General features: G+C 56.8%; 4 protein-coding genes across 4 annotated transcripts; 2 read left to right on the forward strand and 2 right to left on the reverse strand.

The window, feature by feature from the left end:
• Positions 1-2006: 2006 nt before the first annotated feature.
• JN550_013114 (uncharacterized protein) lies at positions 2007-3302 on the reverse strand (the record flags this gene model as incomplete). The annotated part of the gene is made up of 1 exon (XM_049311665.1): positions 2007-3302. One exon carries the CDS (start codon positions 3300-3302, stop codon positions 2007-2009), a length of 1296 nt encoding a protein of 431 aa, XP_049164902.1.
• A 1363-nt stretch (positions 3303-4665) lies between these two features.
• On the forward strand, positions 4666-5670 carry JN550_013115 (uncharacterized protein; the record flags this gene model as incomplete). Its single annotated transcript, XM_049311666.1, has 2 exons — positions 4666-5218; positions 5507-5670. The coding sequence occupies 2 exons, from the start codon at positions 4666-4668 to the stop codon at positions 5668-5670; spliced, it is 717 nt and encodes a 238-aa protein (XP_049164903.1).
• Positions 5671-5697: 27 nt separating this feature from the next.
• Positions 5698-6521, reverse strand: JN550_013116 (uncharacterized protein; the record flags this gene model as incomplete). Its single annotated transcript, XM_049311667.1, has 2 exons — positions 5698-6324; positions 6378-6521. The coding sequence occupies 2 exons, from the start codon at positions 6519-6521 to the stop codon at positions 5698-5700; spliced, it is 771 nt and encodes a 256-aa protein (XP_049164904.1).
• A 1578-nt stretch (positions 6522-8099) lies between these two features.
• On the forward strand, positions 8100-12828 carry JN550_013117 (uncharacterized protein; the record flags this gene model as incomplete). Its single annotated transcript, XM_049311668.1, has 3 exons — positions 8100-11934; positions 11987-12210; positions 12265-12828. The coding sequence occupies 3 exons, from the start codon at positions 8100-8102 to the stop codon at positions 12826-12828; spliced, it is 4623 nt and encodes a 1540-aa protein (XP_049164905.1).
• Between the last annotated feature and the right edge of the window lie 739 nt (positions 12829-13567).

Raw genomic sequence — 13567 nt, forward strand, 5'->3', positions numbered from 1 at the left:
GTGCGTCGACGAGGACGTCGGTGAGGAAGCCGCTCAGGTCGTCTTGGTTGATGGTGCTCCAGTCGACCGGCGTCAGAGCCTTGAAGGCGTCGTGGGGGTTCGTCATGGTGTATGCGTGTCGGGGTGTGTAGGTCGTGGTCGCGTAGGTGCTATCAATGATCTAGGCGATGCTTGCGTATGGATATCAAGTCGGGGGGAGGGCCTAGTGGCGAGAAGCCTCTGTATATATCATGCAGACGTGACAGGTCTCCGAAAGGCGTACAGTATCAAGCATTCAGGCCCGTTTGTATGTAGGTTTCGGGAGTGGGTAGTCGGCGTTGGTCTCCGAAGGGTAACTTAAAATGTTGTGAGAGCTCAGATAGTCAGGAACTTGAGCAACTAGCCAACTGTAGCTGTCACCATCACGGCATCGACCTCACAAACTGCTCGACCGGAAATGCGGCATTGGCAATGAGCAGAGCAGAGCAGATGGGCAAGTAGTTGCACAGGCTCGTCATTTCAGGCGATAATACTGTCTAGGAATAGTTTCATGGCTCTCTTTTGTCCAGCCCCGATCCAATGCACCAATGCACCCCACTCGGCCACTGCCCCTGTCGGCGCCGCCTCTCCCACAGCAGGCAACGGTTTAGCTTGGGCGACTTTTTGGTGACAGCAGCTCGGGAAGCTGACGTCACCCCTCTCGCATAACTCGCAAGGGGTCTGGGGGCCCCGAGTGCTTCTCCACTACCAGAGACACCATCAGAGACACGCGACGTCAATTCGACAGGCTGGTCGGCCGTAGGCAAGGGAGGGAATTCCATGGCTTGGCCATCCCGATTCCCCAGGAGTGGAGCTAAACCTCCGCCAACTCTAGAAAGTAACGGGGAGCATGGAATAGAACCTGCTCACTGCTCTCTGACTTGCCTTTCCTCGTTAACGAAAACAAGCTTTGTGTTTGAGCCTCTTTTCTTAACTTTTTTTTTTCGGTCTTTGTTTCTTTTTTCTTACCCAGGTTCCTTGCTCTATAGTCAACCACGTATGCAACAATACCAGGGCGAGATTTATTTTCGCAGGCAAGTGTCGGTGTAATCCGTAGGTAATTCAAGACCATAAAAGCTATAGACCAACGTGTGTTGAATCACATAGACACGGAGTCGCTTGTACATAGTTTTGAGCGCATCCGCTCAATGCAGCACCTCAATTCCATCCCCACCTACCGAAGCCCCCGGACATGTTCTCACTCACAAGACACACACCAGCGCCGTCATGGACGGCAAAAAGCTTGTCTGGTGCAGATGTCCCTTTACCGAATCTGGAAATCGGTAAGAAGCCGACCCTGGCTTGGTTGGTACCTGACAGGCTCGGGTAGCGTGGGCATGACATACCATTTAGTCTAGATCAATTAGGAACCGTAAGCTACAGTACAATGGCTGATTTACATAGTCGGCCTTCTATACGTATCTCCTGTATCAGTACGTTGGCTTCTTACAGGTCCGTGTACCGCGCTGGTAACGCCCAACAGGAATTGGAATGACTGACCAAGGGAACTTGGCTTTCAACCCATTTTGGGTTAATAAACACGCCTTAGGGAGTTCGTGTTATCATTATTCTGACATGAAAATTATCGAGTTCGTTGCTTCAGGCGCGAGCTTTCTTCTACTCTTGCCGTGACTTTCAAGAGCCGACGACATGAAGAAAGCAGATAGCATCGAGCATGCACATTCACTAGGTCTGTTTCTCGGATACGACGTTAATCAAGAAATTAAAAATGCAGCTCCGAAATGAAATGGCTGTTTTTCCACATCCTGAAACGCCGCTCTAGGTCCATGATACCCTGAATCTCTTACGACGTCCGACTTTATTGAGTAAATCATATTATTGTGATAAATACATAGGCAATATCTGCCATTGCCAGAATCCTACTTGTCGAATCGAATGAACAGATGTGTCCGAGTGAGACCAGAAACATGCAGGAGATACAACTACCGAAATCCTTTCCCGCCTAATTTCCCTTTCCCACACAACACCTAGAACCCATACTTCTCCCTCCGCCCAAACCGGCCCCGTCTCACCATCCGCACGGTCTTGACGACCGTCGGCCGCCCGTCCCCGCCGACCCTGGTAACATGGTCCGGCCCGGGGCTCCTCTTCTTGGCCCCGGCCTTGGAGTAGATCTGGATGGCGCCGCTGCCGCCGCAGTACTGGGACCCGGCGGCGCCGGCGCACTGCATGTCGCAGCGGCCGTCGTCCGTCTTGCGGGCGGCGGGCGTGATGGCCTTGGCGCACCAGCACTCGCGGCCGTACTCGAGCCCGGCGAAGGCGAAGCCCTGCCGGTCGCAGAAGCGCGCGCACGCGTCGACCGTCATGCCGCCGTCGTTGGTCACGGCGGCCGGCAGCGCGCGCGGCGACGACTCCTCGTAGCAGCCGGCGAAGGCGAAGGCGCCGCCGTCGCCGGCCTTGGGCGGGATCGCCGGCCCCGCCATGCTCGCGTTCTTGAAGACGCTGAGCAGCGACCGCCCGCCGCACACCTGCGCCTTGTTGCCGCCGCACCTCATGTCGCAGAACCCCGCCCCCGGGTCGACGCGCGCCGCGGGCGCCAGCTGCGTGCCGCAGAAGCACTCGTTGCCGTACTCGACCCCGGCGAACGGCAGGCCCTGCTTGCTGCACAGCGAGAGGCACAGGTCGATCGACATGTCGGCCCGCGCCGTGCTCCAGGCGTTGAGCGTGCGCCCGCCGTTGATCTCGGACACGCAGCCCACGTAGGAAGAGCCCCCCGGCGCAACGATGCCGCCGTTGTTGGGGGCCGGCGCAGCAGCGCTGGACGAAGAAGCGGGCGAGGAGGCGGGCGATGGGGTTTTGGATGTGGAACCAGCCGGTGATGGCGACGTGACGAGGGAGGTGGGCTTGGAGGTAGGCTGAGAGGTTGCCGACGAAGCTTGAGAGGTGGTGACGGCGGTGACGCTGGGGGAAGAGCCGCCGGTGGGCTTTGTCGTAACGGCGCTCTCGGTCTTGGAACCCAGGGGCGACGCCGGGTAGGTAGGCTTGATGGTAATGACCTGGCTAGTGGCGGACGACGAGCCCGAGAGGCCCATGCAGTACCAGAACCCGGCCCAGAGCCCCTGGTCGCAGTTGTTGCAATCGAAACCAAGGACGGCCTTGTTCATGTTGCAAAAGTTGGTGTACGGCATGTTGATGTTCAAGCCGATCTGGCGGCAGAAGTCGCCCTTGTTGACCTGAACCCATACTTCGCAGTTGGGCACGATGCCGGCCTGAGTCGGAGACGGCGGCGCCGGGGGGTTACGGAGGATAGAGTTTTCCGGCATGGTTTATATAGTGGTCTGTCTGCCGTACATTGGCCAGATAAGAGTATTGAGGCAGTTGATGGCCACCAGAAGGGATGGCTGAGGGGAAGGGTTCGGAGATGAGGTGAGGCCAGAGCCGTGGAACAACTCGAGTGCCTCAACCCCCCGAGAGAAAGCCATCCATGATGTTGTTTATGTGCCGTCATACTGACAAAGGTTGGCCACTGGTGTATTGCATTTGGCTCTCGTTGACGAGCCTTGAGAGGCCTTTGATATGATATAAGAAGGCTTCATTGATGAAGCTCAATAGGGCTTTGATAAGTCAGACAAGGCGGTTACGAGAAACCGCGCATACGACTACCAGATACCCAACCTTGAACGCTCACTATACGCTGGCTAGCGCCACCGAGATCTATGGACGTCAATGAGCGGAAGGGGCGGGCCGTGACATGTTGATGGCTGAGACAAGGGCTCGGGTCCCCTAGTGCCAACAAGCCGTGGACAAGTCGGCTTACGCTTTCGGGGTTAGAGAGCCGGTCCAGATCCCGAGACAAAGGTTGCCCACAGAAATTATGCCGTTCATGGTGGAAGGCCGGGGGCCAAAGGGAGTCTTGGTGAAGACAGTTGCCCAGCGAAGGCTTTATCTCAGCTGACTGTTAACGACATTGTCTCTGGCATCAATCCACAAGATAACCATTGACTGATAGATCTTGGACATCACCGAGTTGCCATGGGGTTTGCGGACAGTCCTCCAAGGAGAAGAATACAAATTAGTGTCCTCAGCTGAGATACAACATAGTATATGAACACGTCCGGATTTTATGCAACGTACCTAGATATACGTACTTTCCAACTGTATTCTGTCACGATTTACTTGACCATTTCTGCGGTTGCATTCAGCAACAGTTAGTGGCATAGCCCCCTCGGACCCTTTCAATATAATCAGAAAGTATATATACACAGCGGTGAATTGGGTAGACCATAGGATACTGGCATCTTAATACGTACTGACGAGGTACGCTCAACCTACACAAGGGGGATATTGCGTCCTCCAAATTAGTGGCGCGATTTATCAATACAAACATAACCCATACAATTATGGAATAATTTAGATCCACGCTCACATATGAAGCTGCCCTTGGTAGTGCCAAATCATCAATACTCCGTAGTTGCGGCGCGTCCAGTGTATGGACGACCGTCAGGAACGCCCGAGCCAATCAAATCGCGCCATAAGCTCAAGCTAGCGAACACCCGCCCATCAATCCCTGCACTGTGCCATATCACGGAACTCACCTTCTTCGACTCTGCGCCAGACAAGCCTCTCTCTCTCTCTTTCTCTCCCTATCCCTCAGTTCGCCGTCGGCTCGGGACAAGCTGGGCAAGAATGGACTCCGCCCTCCTCCAGTCTCTCGACCCGTTCCTCGAGCCCGCCCGGCTCTGCCAGGCCTTCTTCGTGCTGGGCGCGGCCGCCGTGCTGGCCGTGGCCGCCACGCCGGCCTCGGCACGGGGGCTCCTGACGCAGTACGGCGCGCGGGATTCTGCGGGCTCGAAGGACGATGGCAACGAGGGCTCCGAGCCTGACTCTTTCACAAGGTTCATCAGGTGGATCACGTCCGTGGGCAAGGTGCCGCACTCCTGGTTCGTCCACTTCTACATCCTGTCTGTCTCCAGCTCGGTCTTCTGGGCAGCACAGTACCTGTGCCGCGGTAGCATCATGGAGGGTATGGCCCGCTACCAGACGGCTCGAGGCTCGACATCTATGACTGTCAACCAGGTTATACTAGTGTGGTTCTTGATGGCCATGCAGGGAACCCGACGTCTGTACGAGTGTCTCTTTGTTATGCGAGCTTCATCATCAGGCATGTGGATTGTGCATTGGGCACTCGGCTGTGCATACTATCTATGTATAGGCATTTCCGTCTGGATTGAAGGATCCGGTGAGTGCCGACTCTTGATATATGAGATGACCCTCAGCTCTTGGTGGCTAATGCATTCAGCATGTATCCTGGAATCTGATCGATGGTGCCTCCATCCTTCATTGCCATCAGCCAACACCATCATTGGCGTACCACTCTTCTTATATGCATGGTTAATGCAGTACGTATGCCACCGGCATTTATCGGAACTGAAAAAGTACTCGCTCCCAGAGACGGGGCTCTTCCGGTACTTGGTCTGTCCGCACTATACCTGCGAGTGTCTCTTATATCTTTCACTCGCCATCATAGCGGCACCGCCGGGTCAAGTCTACAATCGGACACTCCTTTGCGGAGTCCTGTTCGTGGCAATCAACCTTGGCGTCACTGCCGACGGCACCAAGAAATGGTACGCCAGCAAATTTGGTGAGGTCAAGGTCCGTGGCAAATGGAAGATGGTCCCCTTTGTGTACTGAACACAGCAAGCCCACTTGGGCCTTTTTTCACTTCTTCTGAAACAACGAGAATTTGTTGCCCAGCTTGGAGACCTTCATGACGTCTCGATAGGTCAAGCTTGTTCGGGTGCTTCTCGAGTTGCAGCCCTGAGCAAAGTCGGCGGTAGACCGGAGGAGGTTCCAGTTGGCCACGGTGCTCTCGGAAAGGTCGACATCTTCTGTGATATCGGCGATGCCGTGGAGGAAATCACTATAGAGGTCCAAAGAAGTAATGAGAAGACTACGCGGCTCCTGAAGAATCCTCCACATGGGCGCTGGGTCCAAGGCTCCGTCGGCCTTGGTTTTGTAGATGTTGAGGCACAGACTGGCCCCAAGACTGACGGTGCAGACGACGGGGTGGTACGCACTCCCGTCCTTATGCGGCATGATGCCGACACCCGGCGGGTACTCGTTTATCAACACGTGGTTTGGTTGTTTGTGCGGGCTGTCAGAGAAGATGCCGGCCGAGCCGGGCTCTCCGGTCTGCGGAACAAGCGTCAATCGCGAGACGATGGGGTCTCGAAGCCAGTCCGGGAGGGGTGCATCGAACAACTTGTCGTTGACGAGGTCGGAAGGCCATGTCTGCAGACGCCTGTGTGTGAGCTGCTTCCAACGAGGTTTGGGCGCTGATGCGACCTGTCGTCGACAATTAGAGACCGGGAGTCACCAACAGTATTCCCCTACCGTACTTTGTCCAGAATGGCGTGCTCCTCGTCCTCGGAGATGAAATCTGAGATATAATAGGCGGCAGGCGGAAGGGCCCCTATGCGGACGTGGTCAAGCGAGGCTGGGAGAATGAAGGGCGGCTTGGAGGGGGCTGAATCGCAATCCATGTTGGCGTCGAGGCGAAAGCCGGGCGACAAGGCTGGAGGCACAGTGGTGATGGGACCACAGCAGACGTGTGCGACAGGGCCAGCGGACGCGATATATATTACTCGATGTCACTCTTGATCAGGCAGTCGACGGATGGCCAGGTGGTGGAGATAATGCCAGACTGGAGCGAAGGCGCAGAGCGAAGACTAGCAGCAGGTCAGACAGCGGTGCAGGGAGCCGAGGCGGCGAAATGCACTGGCCAAGAGGGCGGGTCGGCGGTCAGCAGAGGTGCGTTGCTTTTCTGGGGACACGAGAATGCCCTCGGCGGCATTTTATGTATGGTACGACGTGGTAAGTGATGCGCAGCAGGACGGTCCTGGCCCGCCTGGCTAACGAATATGTGTGTGCGGAGGAGTCGGCGTCGGCGTCGGCGGCGACACGGAGTGCAACAAGGCAGATGATGAAGCTTCTCGTTGATTTCAGGCATCCACTGCCACCTTATTATTACAGATGCGCGATGCGATGCAGGCACAGGCACAGGCACAGACCCATACAAGCCCCATTCGACCAAGACGGCAGGCATGCAGGCTCTGGTGGGTCGAATGCAGGCTCCGGCTTATCATGGGTTGAATGAGCGCTGCGTGGCCACAGAGAGGCCAAGGCACAGACAGGAGAGGGCCCAGTGCGCCAGCAGCGAGAGGCGATCATCAACAAGGCTTGCCAGGCTACGAGCTGCACGGCCTGCACGGGTCGCGGCGGATGGGGAGAAACGAAATTGAGGACGGCCGAGGGGGGGGGGAAGGGGGGTGGGAGGAAGAGGCAAGACGGGCAAGACGGGCAAGATGGGCACCCACTCAACCACCGACTGCCCATGACTGCCCATGACTGCCCACCGGGGGCTTGCCAGGAGGCAGGAGGTAGGAGGCAGGAGGCAGGAGGCAAGGAAGGGGCCCTCTTCGCCCTCTTCGCCCTGTCCTGCACTGTCCTGCCTGCCCAACTCGCTGCGTCTCGGGTCTGCGCCGGCCGCCGTAGTCCTCAGCCCACGGCCAATCAGCAGGCCTGGCCCGACCCGACCAGAGCCGATGCGGCCTAGCGGCTGCCGGGGGGCAGGACTTTCAAGTTTCAATCGGCTCGCTGTTGACTGACTGGATGGATCTCTCTCTCTCGAGGACAGAGCGAGAGCGAGCCGTGGTTGCTGCTGTCTTGTCTTGTCTGTCTCTGTTCTGTCTGTTCATCCTTCTGATTGACGCCTCTCGACTTGATCCCGAATCGACTCACCCACCGGCTTCCCTCTTTTTTTCCCCCCCCGTCCCTTCACCGAGAATCGCCCCGTACACCTTTTTCTGTACCATTTCTTCTCATCGCGGCATCTCTCGTCGCTCCACAGGCCCGACACGGCTCGTTTTTAGGCGTTTCCACCACTGCTCGGCCGCCCCCTTCTGTGTTTGCATCTCAGACCCGCGACCCTCACCAGCTCAGACGAATCACCACCACGACTTTCCACCCCTTGCTGTCGGCGCCGCCCTGGCCTGAGTCCTGTCCAAACGCCACCACCCATGAGTGGCACCATGATGGTTCAGAGCTCATAATTGAATGATATGGATGCGCAGAATGCTGTCGAGTCCACAAGCGCGAAGCAGCCTGCTTCCCCCGACCGGGGACCCGTAGACGGCGCACCAAAGGTCACGTCGCCTGCACCCACCACCAGTAGCAAGCCGACGGCACCGTCGTCGTCGACGACCTCGCCAGCAAAGGACTCCAAACCCGCGACCGCGACGACGACGGCCACCACCACCACCACCGCCGCCGCCGCCGCCAACAACAACAACGACGATGACGACAATAACGACGCTACCGCCAACGACCAGGTCTCGGACGCCGAGACAATTGTGCTGCCCGGGAAGGATGGTGTCTCGCCCTCCAAGCCCAGGAAGCTCATCAAGCACGAGGACAAGAGCGACGGCGAGATCGACCGCGTCCTGCCCGCCCCCAAGAAGGTCTCCCGGGAAGCCAGAGATGCCCGAGATGGCGACCGTAGCACTGCTCCCGCCGATGACGCCCCTTCGACGGCCCCGAGGAAGAAACGGCCGCTGGACAAAGAGAGCGGGAAACATGGCTCTGATGCACTAAGCTCCGCGCCTGCGTCTCCCCACCCTCACGCCCAGCCGCAACGTCGTCGAGAGCGCAGTTCTTCCCACCGGCGGCACCGCTCCGGCGACGCTCACTCTGGCTCCGACTCTGATGACTCCAAACCGAGGTCCCCGAAGCTGTCCAAGGCAAAGTCAGTCGATAGATTACTGGCTCAGAAGCGCAAGGCTCCCAAAACAGAATCCGACGACGACGCCGAGTCCCGCAAGGTCCGTCGACCCCGTATTTCGGATACGAGTCTCGATGGCAAACCCCACAAGGACCACAGGCAATCTTCCGCCAAGGCACATCCGGAAAAGATGTCATCTACCCGCACCCGATCCGTTTCGCCGCATGGACGGCCTCATCGCAGGAGCCTGTCAACACAGCTTCCCTCTCAGTCCTCATCAGCCGGCCTCAGTTCCAAGAAGCGCCGCGTCCCCGCCCCTCTCCAGTCCACCGACTATCATTCCGATGATTCCTCCGCCAGCGGCAGTCCGCACCCTCGCAGCTCCAGGCTCAAGAGCGTGGCGACGCCTGGCACCGGCGACTCGACCATGTCACCGGCCAAGATCGCCCCTCACAAGAAGCACCTTGACGCGCACGGCCAGACGCTTTTTGCAAAGGCTTGTGCCAAGGGCGAGTATGACATGGCCAAGATGCGCCTTGGAGAACGCCCCGAGGATCTGAACTTCGCCGACCATGCCGGCAACACTCCTCTTCAGGTGGCTTCGCTCAATGGGCACGAGGACATCGTGGAGCTCTTGATCGGTGCTGGGTGCAACCTAGAATGTCGGAATGATGTCAAAGACACTCCCCTGCTCGATGCTGTTGAAAATGGCCACCTAGGAGTCGTGAAGCTCCTGCTCGCTGCCGGAGTTAACCCTCGAAAAGCCAATGCCGAAGGCCAGGAACCTCTGGAGAAAGTACCGGATGACCTGGACAACGCCGAGGAGATCAGGGCTGCCTTGAGGGACGCGAAGCAGAAGGTGGGGGAGCTGCGTCGGACCTCGGAAGACCATCTGCCTCAGGATAGTCACGATGCGGCGTCGTCCAACGACGCCAATAGCCCACGTCGTTCCCCAGAAGCCTCCATTGCCGGAGTTCTCTCCGCTGCGTCACGTCGCGGAGGTACGGTGCGATCAACAAAAACCAGCAATCACTTGCTCTATATGAGCTTGGATGAGAAGACTCTGCGCATAGCTGCGGCACGTGGTGACCAAGAGACGGTGACGCGCATCCTGCAGGTAAAGGAGAGCTGCGATGATGCGGAAGCTCTGGTTGCTGCAGCCCGTGGAGGTCACAACTTCGTTATGGAGCTCTTACTTGCCCTGGGCGGTGCTAACCCCGATCCGTCACCTGTTCCCTCCCTGCCTTCAGAACACAGCACACCGATGTTGGCTGCTATTGGTCAGGAGAACATCAAAGTTGTTCAGCTTCTTCTGAATCAGTCTGGCTTTGATCCAACACGTCGCTTTAGAGGAGAGACGTATTATGAGATTGCCAGGCGCCGAGAGGGTCCGATGTGGAAAGATGAGGAACACATGTTGAAGAACGCCTACGATGACTACAAGAAGTCTCACAAGAGTGCAAAGACCAAGTCTCCGTCCAGGCGAGACCGGGAACAAGCACAGGAGTCCAAGCGCGCACCTCGCACTGAGCCGGCTCAAGACAAGGTTCGGTCACAGCACAAACGGCGCCCCTCAAGTCCCACAAGGGAACCTGATGCGAAGAAAAAGCTCAACTCGAGTAAAACTGTGACCAGCCCCAAGGAGAAAAAGCGGTCTCAGTCTTTTGGCCAAAATGACGACCATCAAACCTCCCCCAAGCGTGGCAGGCCAAAGAAGGAGGATCGAGTGCCTACAATCGCAATTTCCGATCGTGAGGCATCTCCTGCTTTATCCACAAAGTCACATCCGATCAAGGTCAAACGAGCCGAGTCCGACATTGCAAACTCATCCGAAGGCGAGGCCACCAAACCGCGAAGGAAGCTGATCTCGGGCAAGGATCTCAAGGGCCAGCGCGAGAAGCAACGCCGGGCTAGTATGGTGTCGAACGTGTCCACCAAGGACGCGGCTGAACGCGGAGACACGAAGCACGACGAACCAACTGAGAAAACTCGCGCTGAGCGTTTGTCCGAGAAGTACCACGACAGAACCAAGGTTTTGAAGCGGGATGATTCGAAGGATAGGCTATCGCCTGGGGATGGGCCTGGAAAGAGACATCGGTCAAGCGTCACGCCAGATCGCCACGGACTCGGTGACAAGGACGACAACGAAGCACCAGTCAAGCGCAGAAGGCTGGACGTCGAGGGCAAGGAAAAACGCGCTCAGCAGACCTCGTCGCCCGACGATCGCCAACGCAAGCGCGATCTCTCTCGTGATCCTGCCAAGAAACAGAAGCAGGCTGATACCGACCGCAAGGACTCTATCAAAGTCAAGAAACTCAACCGTGATCGTCGAGAATCAGAAAGATCCAGCCCTTCCGAGAAAGCGAGCATCACGGTCTTCTCGGAAGACATGGACATCGATATGCGGGATGCACCAGACGCAAATTCTGCAGGCGATAGCGCTGCTCAGCTCGAGCGAGAACAGGAGGACTCCAAGAAGCGCCAGGCCGAATCGGAGGCTGCTGCCGCCGCTGCCGCCGCCGCCGAAGAGGAAGAAGCCCGTAAGAAGGCCGAAGAGAAGCAACGAGAGGAGGAGGAGAGACTGAAGCGAGAAGCAGAGGACAAACGCCAAAAAGAGGAGGCTGAGAAGAAGCGTTTGGAAGCCGAGGAGAAACTCCGCCAGGAAGAGGCAGAGCGCAAGCGGAAGGACGAAGAGGAGAAGGCTAGGTTAGAAGCTGAACGCAAGAAGCAGGAAGAGGAAGAACGAAAACAGCGCGAGGAAGCCGAACGCAAGCAAAGAGAGGAGGAGGAACGTAAGAGGCGTGAGGAAGAAGAGGCTGCTCGTCGTGAAAAGGAGGCCGCCGAAGAAGCCCGTCGGTTGCGCGAGGAGGAGGAGCGAAAGGAGCGAGAACGCAAACGAGCTGCTCGTGAAGCCGAAGCCCTGCGAATCCGGCAGGAGCAAGAACGAGAACAAGAACGAATTCGCCTGTCCAGGTTGCCTGCTCTACTCCGTTGGCTCGACGGCTGCCCAGAGCCAAGGCAACGAGAATACGCCGAGCTCTTTACCGCCATGCAAGGTGTCCGATACGACACAATCAATCCCAGCGCAACCGGAAGACCTGAGGGCCGGGAGCAGTGGCTACTGAACACGCAGGTTGCGCTGCTTCTCGGCGAGAAGGACCTGACTCTTCAAAGATGTGAGTGTATCCAGGAGTTCCGGCAATTGTAAGGTAGCTAATTCGGATGTAGACACTGGATGGGAACGGATCCCTGTTTCGACCATCGCCAAAAGAGTAATTTGGCGACTCGAGCAGGATCGGTACGCTCTTACCGAAAGCAAACTGTATCATCTCGGAGAGCAGCTTTCCGACTATTACGGAGGTGACCCGAACCGAGTTGGTTATCAGCAGCTCGAAAAGCTCCGCGGCGAGGCATCCAGGCTATTTTTCGAGATGGACATGTTCTTTGTCAAGGTAAGAATGTCCTTCCCAAACGCTGCCTATGGCCAGCTGCTAACCAGTCATCAGGAGTCCGACTTCCTTTTCATTCTTCCCAACTTCCCGCATCTGCGCAACGTCAGGCTTTCCATTTGCTACCGTGAACTGCCAGAGCATGAGTACCAACTCAACTCCTGGAGCGCGCCAGCCAAGTGGAAGCAGGATCCAGATGCCAGCAGACGAGAAGGTTTCGCACCACGTCAGAAGTATTACATCAATGGCCAGTACGTCACCGAAGACAAACCTGGGCATTACAAGCCGAGCACGTGTCCTTTCCCGGAACAGCGCGTGCCCCGCAGAGGCGGCCTCGTAGCTGTAGGTCCCGAAGAACCTGATTACCCGCAATTGTGCATCGAGCAAGGATTGAGCCACCTTCTTTCGGAACAGCAGAAGCTTCTGTTGATGCATGCTGCCCATCTTACACCGAGAAGCATGACCTCCAACGACACTACGGACGGTCTCAACGGCAGGCAGCGCTCACCTTCAGCTGTTTCTCCCACCTCTCGGGTGAACGGCATCCATGACATTACACGAGGACCAGAGAAACCCCTTGTAAATGGGATCAACGGTACCGCCAGCGTGGAAGGCCATTGAGCAGCCTCGTTACAACCGCGCCCACCACCTCACCTAGCCTTGGCGTCGCATACCAACCAGTCCGATGAATGCCACGGAACGTGGCAAATGGGATATTCCACTTTGTTATTGGCACGAGCTCATGACACGAAAAAAAAAATACATAGCATCCCATCATGACGCGTACATAATCTACACATAGCTGTCGGAATGATCTTTTTTCGCCGGCCCCACGAAGGAATGGGAAGCCCGGGCTTGGAACGCTTTATGCTCCAATGGCACCAGATGTCTGCCCTATACCGGATCTATCGGATCGCGCTCGATTAAACGCGCATCTTGCATCACCATACACGGCCTCCCCGGACGACGAGGGGGGCTTTCTTGGCAAATGGTGAATGATGAAAAGGCATTAGATACCACTCAAATACCAGTATATAAGCTCCACGATCTGGGCTACGATGTGATGAGAAATGTGTGAAAATTCGCTGTTTTACCTATGAATCTTTCTCCGGGAGGACGCCCGGACTAGACCTCAACCATTGGACCGCTCTGGGCCAGACCCAGGGGGTTCCCTGCCGACTGTTTGAAGGTTTTACCATTGAGATGGATCCTTTCCTATTCATTCCCGTGTGGTTCTGGTAGTTTGCTATTCCACTAGGCCCCGTCCGGTCGGGATGGGTATCAAGCGTGCTAGCTGATGGTCAAGAAACGTAACCTAGGTGTCGCTCAACTCTGAGGCGTTGTGAGTCTCTTCTAGGGC

The sequence above is a fragment of the Neoarthrinium moseri genome (assembly GCF_022829205.1).
Source record: "Neoarthrinium moseri strain CBS 164.80 chromosome Unknown scaffold104_Wmoseri_CBS_16480, whole genome shotgun sequence".
In the NCBI taxonomy this organism is placed as follows: domain Eukaryota; kingdom Fungi; phylum Ascomycota; class Sordariomycetes; order Amphisphaeriales; family Apiosporaceae; genus Neoarthrinium; species Neoarthrinium moseri.